At 36.4% G+C, this 13,833-nt stretch overlaps 1 protein-coding gene across 7 annotated transcripts in view; it reads left to right on the top strand.

Moving 5' to 3' along the window:
* CCDC91 (coiled-coil domain containing 91) overlaps nt 1-13,833 on the top strand; it is a 409,792-nt gene that overhangs the window by 287,654 nt on the left and 108,305 nt on the right. For 6 of the 7 annotated variants that reach the window (XM_015094883.4, XM_060413256.1, XM_042247344.2 and 3 more), the window contains 2 exons: nt 12,555-12,647; nt 12,736-12,804. In XM_015094883.4, the coding sequence (XP_014950369.2) occupies nt 12,555-12,647; nt 12,736-12,804 (162 nt within the window). The remainder of the gene's footprint in view (nt 1-12,554; nt 12,648-12,735; nt 12,805-13,833) is intronic. The other variant, XM_042247343.2, reaches the window with a different exon arrangement.

Genomic DNA, 13,833 nt, shown 5'->3' with positions numbered 1-13,833 from the left:
TTCTTTGCCTTCAAGAAAGTAATAGCCTTATGAGACACAGCTGTAAAATAAATTACAATAAAATAATGCATTCATTATGTAAACAAAATACTCTAAGATTGTAGATAAAAGAGTAGGAAATTCTTTCTGGGTCTTCAAGAAAGAATTTAAAAGAGGTAACATTTTAATGGGGAAAAGGTTTGTTTTTGACTGGAATAGGAAAGTCAAGCTATCTCAAGGGGACAAAACTAGTATGAGTTAAAAATTAATTTAAAATGTATATATACTTTTTTCTTCAAATTTATTGAAAATAATTCACATAAACAAAATATGTACCCTTTTAGATGTACCATTCTTTGCATTTTGACAGACATGAACATTTTTACAACTAGCACTTAAAACAAGAATAAAATAAAACATTTCCATTACCCTTCCAAAATTCTCTCATGTTCATTTATAGTCAATATATACATGTATTTTTAGTAGAATTTTTATATGGAAAGTCAACTTATACATTAGTTCTTTCATGGATTGTCCTTATGATGTTATATCCAAAAAATCATTGCCTTATCCAAGGCCATCTAGGTTTTTTCCTAAGTCATCTAGGAGTTTTAAAAATTCTGTGTTTTAAATTTAGGTCTATGATCCACTTTGAGTTAATTTTTGTGAAGAGAGTGAGAACTGTATCTAGATTCATATTTTTCATGTGGATGTCCAGTTGTTCTAGCAACATTTGTTGTAAAGACTGTAACACTGTATTGATTTTGCATCTATGTCAAAGATCAGTTGACTGTATTCATAGGGGTCTATTTCTGAACTGTTATGTTCCATTTATCTCTTTGTCTGTTTTTTGCCATTACCACACTATCTTGATTACAGTGGCTTTATAGTACACCTTGAAGTCAGAGAGTATGAGCCCTCCAACTTTGTTCTTGTTTAATACTGTGTTGGTCATTCTGGTTTTTGTTTTTTTTTTTTCCTTTCTTTCTCTCCATATCTTTAAAATCTGTTTGTCCATATCCACAAAATACCTTGCTGGGATGTTGACTGAGATTACATTATGTTTATACATCAATTTGGAAAGAACTGACATATTGATAGCATTCCATCTCCCTTTCATGAACATGGAAAATATATTTTGATTAATTGTTCTTTGATATCTTTCATCAGAATTTGTAGTCTTATATAGCTCTTATACAGATTATGGTGGATTTATACCTAACATTTTCATTTTGTAGGTGATAATGTAAAATGTATTGTGACTTTGCCTTTTCATACTGTTCATGGAGTTCTCAAGGCAAGAATACTGAAGTGGTTTGCCATTTCCTTCTCTGGTGAACCACGTTTTATCAGAACTCTCTACCATGACCTGTCCGTTTTGAGTGGCCCTGTTGGTTTTCCAGTAGTCATGTATGGATGTGAGACTTGGACCATAAATAAAGCTGAGCAGCGAAGAATTGATGCTTTTGAATTGTGGTGTTAGAGAAGACTCTTGAGAGTCCCTTGGACAGCAAGGAAATCCAATCAGTCAATCCTAAAGGAAATCAGTCCTGAATATTCATTGGAAGGAGTGATACTGAAGCTGAAACTCCAATGTTTTGGCCACCTGATGTGAAGGACTGACTCACTGGAAAAGACTATTGTTGGGAAAGATTGGAGGCAGCAGGAGAAGGGGATGACAGAGGATGAGATGGCTGGATGGCATCACTGACTTGATAGACATGAGTTTGAGCAAGCTGTAGAAATTGATGATGGACAGGGAAGCCTGGCATGCTGCAGTCCATGGAGTCGCAAAGAATGGAACACAACTGAGCAACTGAACTGAAATGATTGTGACTTTGATTTCAAGGTTGTTTGCTGTATAGGAAAGGATTGGCTTTTGTGTATTAATCGTATATACTACAATGTTATTATAATTGCTTGTCAGTTCCAGGAATTTTTTAGTTAATTCTTCCAGATTTTCTACAAAGATGATCATGCTATCTGTGAAGAAAAACAGCCTAATTTCTTCTCCCTTTTTATCTCCGATTTTTATTGTGTTTCATTAGCTAAGACATCTAGTTCAGTGATGAAAAGCAGATGTGAGAGGCATCATCCTTGCCTTCTTCCTCAGTTTTTGCTTCATCCGTTCGTATTACTCCCTCAGATCAAACACCTGTTTAAATTGGAGGAATAACCTGATTGCTTCCATTCTTTACGCATATTAGAAATTATGTCTATTTGGTGAAATAAATTTAGCATAATCTATCTTTAGTCTTGGGCTTCCCTGGTGGGTCAGATGGTAAAGAACCTGCCTGCAATGCAGGAGACTTTGGTTCAGTCCCTTTGTTGGGAAGATACCCTAGAGAAGGGAATGGCTACCCACTTCAGTACTCTTGCCTGAAAAGTTCCATGGACAGAGGAACCTGATAATCTATAGTCCATTGAGTTGCAAAGAATCAGACACGACACTGAGGAACTTAACACATACACATCTTTAATCTTATTTTATTTCTTTAAGAAGGTTTTTGATATTATTGAGTTTGTGGTAAAAACTGTTTTAAGTAGATCTCATATTTCATCTTATTTATGTTTATATTTAATGTATTAGCCCATGAAGAGATGAAGCAGCTGTAACTCAACATTATATTAAGACATTTATTGAATTTATTTAGTATCCATCAAATCATGTTAATATGAACATGTGATTTAAGACCACCCTTCAGGCTTCCCTTGTGGCTCAGCTGGTAAAGAATCCTCCTACAATGCGGGATACCTGGGTTTGATCCTTTGGTTGGAAAGATCCCCTGGATAAGGGAAAGGCTACCCATTCCAGCATTCTTACCTGGAGAATTCCATGGACTGTATAGTCCAAGGCGTCACAAAGTGTCAGACACGACTGAGCGACTTTCACTTTCACCAGACCTCTTGATCTTTTTTCAATGCTTATGCTTATTAGAATGTGCAGAATATATACTATACATATAAGATAATGTGAAGTTTGTGGACTTGTGATAAATTGATAACTGTATACCTGAACATGAGCTTCTCGGATTCCTTAGTCAAAAATTTGATGTTCAAAAACTATCTACATATGATTGTGATTAAATCTGTTTACAGTATCTCCTATGAGTCACATTACAGGAAAGAGGATTTTTTTTTCTTTTCTTTTTTTGCAAAAATCATGTGAAAACCATATAACCTCTATATTTATATTTGAGTCTATATCAAAAATTTTTCTCTTGAAAAAATTTCTTCCATAATAGCAGAAAAGAAGAACCCACTTCTGAATGCCTTTTGTTTTAGGCTGAATTTCAAAGGGCTGTTCTTGGTATTGTTACACTAAGCACCTACTCTGTAAGATTAATGGGACTCTGTAGTTTGTCTTTATTTCTTTAAATTGCTTTAAAAATTACTAAAATTTCAGTATAGTTTTAAGAAGCAATCAATAGGATATTTTAGATAATCAGAGTATAATAAGCTTTCCAGTGTTTCTAAATGAGATTTAGTGGTTTAGATTTCAACTCATTTTCATAATGCCTTTCAAAGTTTTGTAAGGCGATGTCTTGCAAATTCTGTAGAAAGGACTGCTTTGTTTCAAAATTGTAAATATTTAAAGAGTCATATGATTAAATGTTTTCATTGATTCAATTCTGGCTCTGAGGTATGTAACAAAAGGTGTTCAGAACATCCTCACCTTGGAATGGTCTGCTAGTAAGGTACAAAGACTGTACTGATTATCCTTTATATCATCAAAATCCATGTTACCTACTTCCATGGTGCTAAACTTTAATTTAGACAAGTAGGGGATTCTCTATTGAGGCAGGCAACAGAAGTAATACAGGCAATCTCCAGATATGCTTTACATTTTATTTTAGATTTAATAAAGAGAGTCTGAAACCTTTTTGGCCAAATTATCTCTCAATACTTTATAATTTCTACCTTAATGTGATTAAATAATGAAAATAATCTCTGGCCCAGAGAGGAAAGATATTCCTACATTTGAAGAACCTGTCAGTGAACAAACCTCAAATCCAGTGCACCTTCTTACTACACTCTCCTACAAAAGTTGAAAAAAGAGCTCCAATCATTTTCCTTCTTATACAGATAGTATTATGAATAGTAATAGTTGAAAAGTAGTAGTTAAAATATACTATCAGAAGTAGAAGTAGCATTTTTAAAGATGTTCAAATGCTTGGTTATTAGGAAAATTCAAGTAAAGGCCACAGTGATATTGCTAAAATGACTATCAGTTCAGTTCAATGGCTCAGTCCAATTCTATGCAACCCCATGGACTGTAGTACACCAGGCTTCCCTGTCCAACACCAATTCCTGGAGCTTGCTCAAACTCATGTGCATTGAGTCAGTGATGCCATCTAACTATCTCATCCTCTGTCATCCTCTTCTCCTGCCTTCAGTCTGTGCCAGCATCAGGGTCTTTTCCAGTAAGTCAGTTCTTCCCATCAGGTGGCCAAAGTATTGGAGCTTCAGCTTCCGCATCAGTCCTTCCAAAGAATAGTCAGGACTTATTTCCTTTAAGATTGACTGGTTGGATCCCTTTGCAGTCCAAGGTACTCTCAAGAGTCTTCTCCAACACCACAGTTCAAAAGCATCAATTCTTCGTTGCTCAGCTTTATGGCCCGACTCTCACATCCATACATGACTACTGGAAAAAACATAGCTTCAACTTTGTCAGCAAAGCAATGTCTCTGATTTTTAATATGCTATCTAGGTTGGTCATCACTTTCCTTCCAAGAAGTAAGCATCTTTTAATTTCATGGCAGTAGTCACCATCTGCAGTGATTTTCAAGCCCCCCAAAATAAAGTCTGCCACTGTTTCCACTATTTCCCCATCTATATGCTATGAAGTCATGGGACCCGATGTCATGATCTTAGTTTCTTGAATGTTGAGCTACAAGCCAACTTTTTTACTCTCCTCCATCACTTTCATCAAGAGGCTCTTTAGTTCCTCTTTGCTTTCTGCCATAAGGGTGGTGCATATCTGCCATAAGGGTGGTGTCACCTCCATATCTGAGGTTATTGATATTTCTCCCAGCAATCTTGATTCCAGCTTGTGCTTCTTCCAGCCCAGCGTTTCTCATGATGTACTCTGCATATAAGTAAATAAGTAGGGTGACAATATACAGCCTTGACATACTCCTTTCCTATTTGGAACCAGTCTGTTGTTCCATGTCCAGTTCTAACTGTTGTTTCCTGACCTACATACAGGTTTCTCAAGAGGCAGGTCAGGTGGTCTGGTATTCCCATCTCTTTCAGAATTTTCCCCAGTTTGTTGTGATCCACACAGTCAAAGGTTTTGGCATAGTCAATAAAACAGAAATATCCATTCATCTGCTGATGGACATCTAGGTTGCTTGCATGTCCTGGCTATTGTAAACAGTGCTGCGATGAACATTGGGGTATACGTGTCTCTTTCAATTCTGGTTTCCTCAGTGTGTATGCCCAGCAGTGGGATTGCTGGGTCATAAGGCAGTTCTATTTCCGTTTTTTTTTTAAGGAATCTTCACACTGTTCTCCATAGTGGCTGTACTAGTTTGCATTCCCACCAATAGTATAAGAGGGTTCCCTTTTCTCCACACCCTCTCCAGCATTTATTGCTTGTAGACTTTTGGATTACAGCCATTCTGACTGGAGTGAAATGGTACCTCATTGTGGTTTGATTTGCATTTCTCTGATAATGAGTGATGTTGAGCATCTTTTCATGTGTTTGTTAGCCATCGCCAGTCCAGGTTCGATGAATGATACTGGATGCTTGAAGCTGGTGCACTGAGATGACCCAGAGGGATGGTACGGGGAGGGACTAGGGAGGGAGGTTCAGGATGGGGAACACGTGTATACCTGTGGTGGATTCATGTTGAAGTATGGCAAAGCCAATACAATATTGTAAAGTAATTAACCTCAGGGAAAGAGACACAGATGTGTATAACGGACTTTTGGACTCAGAGGGAGAGTGAGAGGGTGGGATGATTTGGGAGAATGACATTCTAACATGTATACTATCATGTGAATTGAATCGCCAGTCTATGTCTGACGCAGGATGCAGCATGCTTGGGGCTGGTGCATGGGGATGACCCAGAAAGATGTTCTGGGGAGGGAGGTGGGAGGGGGGTTCATGTTTGGGAATGCATGTAAGAATTAAAGATTTTAAAATTTAAAAAATAAAAAACTAAAATTAAAAAAAAATAAAGGTAATGTAAGCCAATAAAAACCTGAAAAAAAAAATTAAAAAAAGAACCCAAGCAATGAGTTTGACCCCTGGAAACCAGTTTCAAAAATTGAGGGACTTCCCTGGTGGTACAGTGGTTAAGAATCTGCTTTGCAATGTGGGGGGTATAGGTTGTATCCCTGGTTGGGGGAACTAAGATCCCACAGGTTCTGAGGCAACTATGTCTGTGTCCTGCAAGTACTGAAGCCCATGTGCTCTGGAAGCCACATGCCATGACTAGAGAGTCTGTGTGCCACAGTGAAAGATCCCGCATGATGCAGCAAAGATCCTTGCAGCTAAGACCTAATGCAGCCAAATAAATGAATAAATAAATAAGTAAATAAATATTTTTTTAAAATAAATAAAATAAATAGATGTTTTTCTGGAACTCTCTTGCCTTTTCGATAATCCAGCAGATGTTGGCAATTTGATCTCTGGTTCCTCTGCCTTTTCTCAAACCAGCTTGAACATCTGGAAATTCACAGTTCACGTATTGTTGAAGCCTGGTTTCGAGAATTTTGAGCATTACTTTACGAGCATGTGAGATGAGTACAATTGTGGGGTAGTTTGAGCATTATTTGGCATTGCCTTTCTTTGGGATTGGAATGGAAACTGACCTTTTCCAGATGAATTTTCCAAATTTGCTGACATGTTGAGTGCAGCACTTTCACAGCATCATCTTTTCGAGTTTGAAATAGCTGAACTGGAATTCCATCACCTCCACTAGCTTTGTTCATAGTGATGCTTCCCAAGGCCCACTTGACTTCACATTCCAGGATGTCTGGCTCTAGATGAGTGATCACACCATCATGATTATCTGGGTCGTGAAGGTCTTTTTTGTACAGATCTTCTGTGTATTCTTGCGACCTCTTTTTAATAGGTGAATTTAACATGGTCATTTCCTCTACCCCTGTTACACACACCCAAACAAATCACTAAAATGGCAATTTTCAATTCAGTTCAGTCGCACAGTTGAGTCCTACTCTTTGTGACCCCATGGACTGCAGCACGCCAGGCTTCCCTGTCCATCACCAACTCCAGGAGTTTGCTCAAACTCATGTCCATCGAGTCACTGATGCCTTTCAACCATCTTATCCTCTGTCGTCCTCTTCTCTGCCTTCAATATTTCCCAGCATCAGGGTCTTTTCAATGAGTCATTTCTTCACATCAGGTGGCCAAAGTATTGGCATCAGTCCTTCCAATAAATATTCAGGACTGACTTCCTTTACAATTGACTGGTTTGATCTCCCTGCAGTCCAAGCAACTTTCAAGAGTCTTCTCCAACACCACAGTTCAAGCGTCAATTCTTCGGTGCTCAGCTTTCTTTATAGTCCAACTCTCACATCCATACATAACTACTGGAGAAACCATAGCATTGAATAGATGGACCTTTGTTGGCAATGTAAGGTCTCTGCTGTCTAGGTTTCTCATATCTTTTCTTCCAAGGAGCTAGTGTCTTTTAATTCCATGGCTTCAGTCACCATATGCTGTGATTTTGGAGCCCAAGAAAATAAAGTCTCACTGTTTCCCTTATTTCTCCATTTATTTGCAATGGAGTGATGGGACTGAATGTCATGATCTGTTTTTTTGAATGTTGAGTTTTAAGGTAGCTTTTTCACTCTCATCTTTCACTGTTATCAAGAGGTTCTTTAGTTCCTCTTCACTTTCTGCCATAAGGGTAGTGTCATCTATGTATCTGAGGTTATTGATATTTCTCCTCGCAGTCTTGATTGCAGCTTGTACTTCATCCAGCCCAGCATTTCACATGATGTACTCTGCATAGAATTTAAATAAGCGCAGTGACAATATACAGCCTTAACATACTGCTTTCCCATTTTGGGACCAGTCTGTTGTTCCATGTCCAGGTCACTGGACATGTTGCTTCTTGACCTGCATATGGATTTCTCAGGAGGCAGGTAAGGTGGTCTAGTATTCCCCTCTCTTGGACAATTTTCCACAGTTTGTTGTGATCTATCTACACAGTCAAAGTCTTTGGCGTAATCAGTAAAGCATAAGTAGATGTTTTTCTGGCACTCTCTTCCTTTTTCTATTATCCAACGGATGGTGGCAATTTGATCTCTGGTTCCTCTGCCTTTTATAAATCCAGCATCAACATCTGGAGGTTTACCTGTTGAAGCCTGGCTTGGAGGATTTTGAGTATTACTCTGCTAATGTGTGAGATGAGTGCAATTGTACCATAGTTTGAACAGTCTTTAGCATTGACCTTCATTGGGATTGGAATGAAAACTGACTTTCCAGTCCTGTGACCACTGTTGAGTTTTCCAAATTTCCTGGCCTATTGAGTGCAGCACTTTAACAGCATCATCTTTTAGGATTTGAAATAGCTCAACTGGAATTCTATCACCTCGGCTAGCTCTGTTCATAGTGATGTTTCCTAAGGGCCACTGGACTTCATTTTCCAGAATGTCTGGCTCTAGGTGAGTGATCACACCATTGAGGTTATCTGGGTCATGAAGACCTTTTTTGTATAGTTCTGTGTATTCTTGCCAGCTGTTCTTAATATCTTCTTTTTCTGTTAGGTCCATACTGTTTCTGTCCTTTATTGAGCCCATCTTTGCATGAAATATTCCTTTTTTACCTTTAATTTTCTTGAGGATATCTCTAGTCTTTCCTGTTCTGTTGTTATCCTCTCTTTCTTTGCTTTGATCACTGAGGAAGGCTTTCTTATCTCTCCTTGCTGTTCTTTGGAACTCTGCATTCAAATGGATATATCTTTCCTTTTCTCCTTTGTTTTTGCATCCCTTCTTTTCATAGCTATTTGTAAGGCCTCCTCTGACAGCCGTTTTACTTTTTTGCATTTCTTTTTCTTGGGGATGGTCTTGATCTCTGTCTCCTGTACAGTGTCCCAAACCTCCGTCCATAGTTCATCAGGCACTCTGTCTATCAGATCTAGTCCCTTAAATCTATTTCTCACTTCCACTGTATAATCATAAGGAATTCGATTTAGGTCATACCTGAACGGTCTAGTGGTTTTTCCTACTTTCTTCAATTTTAGTCTGAATTTGGCAATAAGGAATTCATGATCTGAGCCAGAGTCAGCTCCTGGTCTTGTTTTTGTTGACTGTATAGGGCTTCTCCACCTTTGGCTGCAAAGAATATATTCAGATTATAATATATTTTGATTTCAGTGATGACCATTGGGTGATTTCTATGTGTAGTGTTCTCTTGATCTTAGTTTTTTGAATGTTGAGTTTTATCCAACGTTTTCACTCTCCTCTTTCCCCTTCATCAAGAGGCTCTTCAGTTCCTCTTCACCTTCTACAATAAGGGCTGTGTCATCTGCATATCTGAGGTTATTGATATTTCTCCTAGCAATCTTGATTCTAGCTTGTGCTTCATCTACCCCACCATTTCGCATGATGTTTTCTCTATAGAAGTTAAATAAGCAGGGTACAATATACAGCCTTGACGTACTACTTTCCCAATTTGGAACCGGTTCGTTGTTCCATGTCCAGTTCTAACTGTTGCTTCTTGACCTGCATACAGATTTCTCAGGAGGCAGCTAAGGTAGTCTAGTATTCCCATCTCTTGAAGAATTTTCCACAGTTTATTATTTTCTATAGAGTCAAAGGCTTTGGGAAGAGTAATTAATAAAGCAGGTGTAGATGTTTTTCTGGAATTGTCTTGCTTTTTCTATGATCCACTGGATGTTGGCAATTTGATCGCTGGTTCCTCTGCCTTTTCTAAATCCAGCTTGAACATCTAGAAGTTCACAGTTCACATACTGTTGAAGACTGGCTTGGAGAATTTTGAGCATTTCTTTGCTAGCATGTGAGATAAGTGCAATTGTCTTGTAGTTTGAACATTGTTTGGCCTTACCTTTCTTTGAGATTGGAATGAAAATTGACCTTCTCCCATACCATTAAATATCTTTTTCAATCATCTTTCCTAATAGCAGTGGATATTTATTCACAGAATCTTTGTAATATTATTCTGAAAAAAAATCAAAAGCTGATTACTGAAATCCTTTTAAAGCCAAATGGAAGTGAGGTCTTATCAGTTATAATACTTATATCTTGTAGCTTTAGTAACTAGGTAATACTGGCACTGCTTTTAGCTTTTAAATGATTATTGCTGCTGAAAATGAGTATATAGATGTAATTATTGCTGAAGCTCTTCCTTCAAAACCTGAAAATTTCTTAGCCTCTCTGTGTCTCACATAACTCACTCTGAAAAATGAGGAAGACTGTCATTCAGTTTAGCAGTTTCTTGTGTTTATTATGGTACAGTTACATGTAAAACACTTTTAACAGTGTCTGAAACTTTAAAGTGCTCAAAAATGTTAGCTATTATTTTATATGTGTGTGTATACACACACACACACACACACACACACACACACACATATGTTAGTTACTTTGTATTTTCTCCAATAGAGCTATAATTTTACTTAAGGTGTATTTTATGTAGGGTGCTTCTTTCAAATGATTATCCTGAGTTTATTTTGGCTCAAACGAACTCAAAAATAGTGTTTTATTATAGTGTACTTCAGAATTAAGAAATGGAGTTCAGAAATGAATTTTCTAATCCTTGCATTGTCATTTTTAGCTACTGTATCATCTTTTACTAGTTCTTGTTGGACCCTTGGAGAAATGTGGCCTCTTTGTAGTTTAGTCGCTAAATCTTGTCCAATTCTTTGTGACCCCATGGACTGTAGCCCACCAGGCTCCCCTGTTCATGGAGTTTCTCAGGCAAGAGTACTAGAGAGGACTGTCATTTCCTTCTCCTGGGAATCTTCCCAACTCAGGGATTGAACCTGCATCTCCTGTATTGGCAGGTGGATTCCTTACCACTGTGCCACAAGAGAAGCATCAGAGAAACGTGGCCTACTTATAGTTAATTACTTACTGATTTCCATTAGTCTGATTTATTATCTTAACTGTTCATTTTAAGAAGAAATCACTTTCAATATTATCGACGACTCTTAAAAATTTCTTCTATAGTTTAATTCTGGTAATTTTTACTTGTTCCATTTTTGCTATGTTTACCCTCATTTCAAAGCCTAAATTGAATATTTTCAGTCTCAAGTGAGAATTGTACTTACCATTTTTTGTCTAATTATTTGCCTGGTTAAACATTTTATCATGTGTGTCTTATAAAGAGTATTAGATGTTATTTCTGACTTCATGAAATTCTGTGTGCATTTAGACTTTCAAAGAATATAACATTAAAGTCTTAGTTATTATATATCATATGCTAGGCTTGCTGATTTATTATTCAAATGATTTCCACAAATTCCTAGGATACCAACAATTTTTCATCATGGTGTCATGATTTATATTGCAGTGTAAATTTGTTTTTAAAGAAAAATCACATTTTTCTTATAATTTTTCTTATTGTAACTTTTCCTATCTTGTAAATTAAGATAAAAGCATTAAAATTAAAAATAGAAATTATAGATTATCTTAAATTTCTGTTTGGTCACTTACTCTCAACTTAGATTATCTGCCTGAAAGCTATTTCAATCAGAACAACTTTGAATGAAATAGATCTGCTTTAAAATACTGAGTATCTGAAATTGGTTCATATGTAAAGGAGGCTCTTATGTATATAGTTCTAAATCTGAGAAAATATTTTATTTGCCTTTAGTAACTGAGGAGAAATCTGTGTGAATGGGAATACATATGTTTCGCTTTTCCTGAGAGCACTGTTCAAAACAAGTATCTGGCTTATCTATATTGAAGGTGTTGAGGCCATAGAGGTCAAATTTTCTCAACAAAACTTCATTCAAACTCCAAGTTTGAATAATGATAATTTGATGAAGACTCTGTGTGCTTTTTTACTAGTACAGAATAAAAATGAATACACGAACTCCATATTCTTTAACAGTAGCTATCACAATAATATTCCTTTGATACTTTCATAGATTTATTTATATTTTTTGAATCTGTAGTAAAATCTTAGGATGAGACTACTGATCTTTCAATTTCTTTAACAGTACTTTACTAGAAACAAAAATATTCTGTTAGGATAATTTTTCATGAGGCAGACATCAGTTATAATCTGATTGCTCTCACTGTAAGCTGATAATAATAATTTTAATGAGTATATTTTCCAAGTTTAATTTTAGAAAAGAACATTTTATCATTTTCTGATTCACTTCATATTTGGAATATCTTTCAGATTAGATTTCATGTCATCTACTATACTGAATTTGGGGATGAAAAAAGTATGTCTTGACTGATGAAAGAAATGGGAATTCAGATTTTTTGGCTCCTAAGCCCTCATTTTAGCCAGCTTTCTTATTTCCCCTGGTAACTACTTCAGATGAATTCCACCAGCTGTTCTCCATGTTGATAGGTTATCTATCTCAGAGCCATAATCTTAATGCAGTTAACTTTGCTTGTAGCATCAGAGGCTCCTTGAAATGCTTGACACAGAGAAGGAACTGTTAAAAGAAAAAATAAAGGAAGCTTTGACTCAGCAATCTCAAGAACAGAAGGTAATATTTTAATTTTGCTTACAGTGTGGAAAGAATGTTCTGTTGCCCCCCAAAATACTGTAATGTCTAACCATCTTATCATTTATAGGAAATATTGGAAAAATGTTTGGAGGAAGAAAGGCAAAAAAATAAAGAAGCATTAATATCTGCTGCAAAGGTATTTCTGTCTGCAAAGTTTATTGTGAAGTTTAATTCCAATACTTTTTATTAGTTCAATTGTTTTTATGTTTACCCCACCTCAAAGCCTAAAGTGAATGTTGTTGGTCTCATGTAAGAATTGTTTTTGTTATATTTATGCCTAAGTATTTACCTGGTATAGACCCATCAGTAATAAATTTCTTTGTAAGTAAGTGGAATTAATAAACTGAGTTCATTAATGGTATAGTCAGTGCACTTTTAAAATATTTCATTCCAGAAAATTCAAATTTTTTTTCCTCTTCTGCTGTTTGTATTCTTATTAAACATACATTACATACAAGATAATGATATTGAAATGCTTTACATTTAGATTATCAATCATGTTAAAAACAATATATCTACATAGGCGCAACAATATCCACTTGGTATTTGACAGGTATCACACAAGTATTAAGTATATGTGTTTATTTGTATGTGCATATGTGTTTATCAAGGTGAATGATTTTTAAAGCCAACATTGAAATAAATCATCTGGATAGTATATGCATAGATTTTAAATATATGTATGCTAATGTATACATATGTTGACCTGAAATACACCATCAGATATTTGTCCAACAAAAGTATGTTTTTTCATTATTATGATTGAATTTCAGTTTGGGGTGTGCTAGCATGGCAAGCCACACACAAATTCCCATGTGGCAATAAGAACACTTTAATAGAGAGAAAAGGAAGTTGTAAGGTTTGCAGGAAATAGAGAGTTCATGGCTTGTCGTTGGCTGAGTCCCTGGCAGGAAAGAAGAGGAGGTCTTTCTTCTTCCTCTTGGGCTCTACTATAGTTTCAGGGTGTGACAGCTTCCCCTTAAAGGGGTCTCCTGACACTATTTAATTGATGTTTCTGTTTCTGAATTTTTTTACGTTTTCCCCTTTGATCAAGATCTTTCTCTAAAAACATCACAGATTAAGAACCATGGTTTCTGGTTTCAGCAATTTTTGTCCATCATTGTTAGAAGCAAAGTGGTGCAGTTTGGAGAACTATTGCAGTTGC

Source organism: Ovis aries, chromosome 3 (assembly GCF_016772045.2).
Source record: "Ovis aries strain OAR_USU_Benz2616 breed Rambouillet chromosome 3, ARS-UI_Ramb_v3.0, whole genome shotgun sequence".
Classification (NCBI taxonomy): Eukaryota; Metazoa; Chordata; class Mammalia; order Artiodactyla; family Bovidae; genus Ovis; species Ovis aries.
The sequence above is the reverse complement of the archived record's forward strand: the minus strand, read 5'-3'. Positions and strand labels throughout refer to the sequence as shown.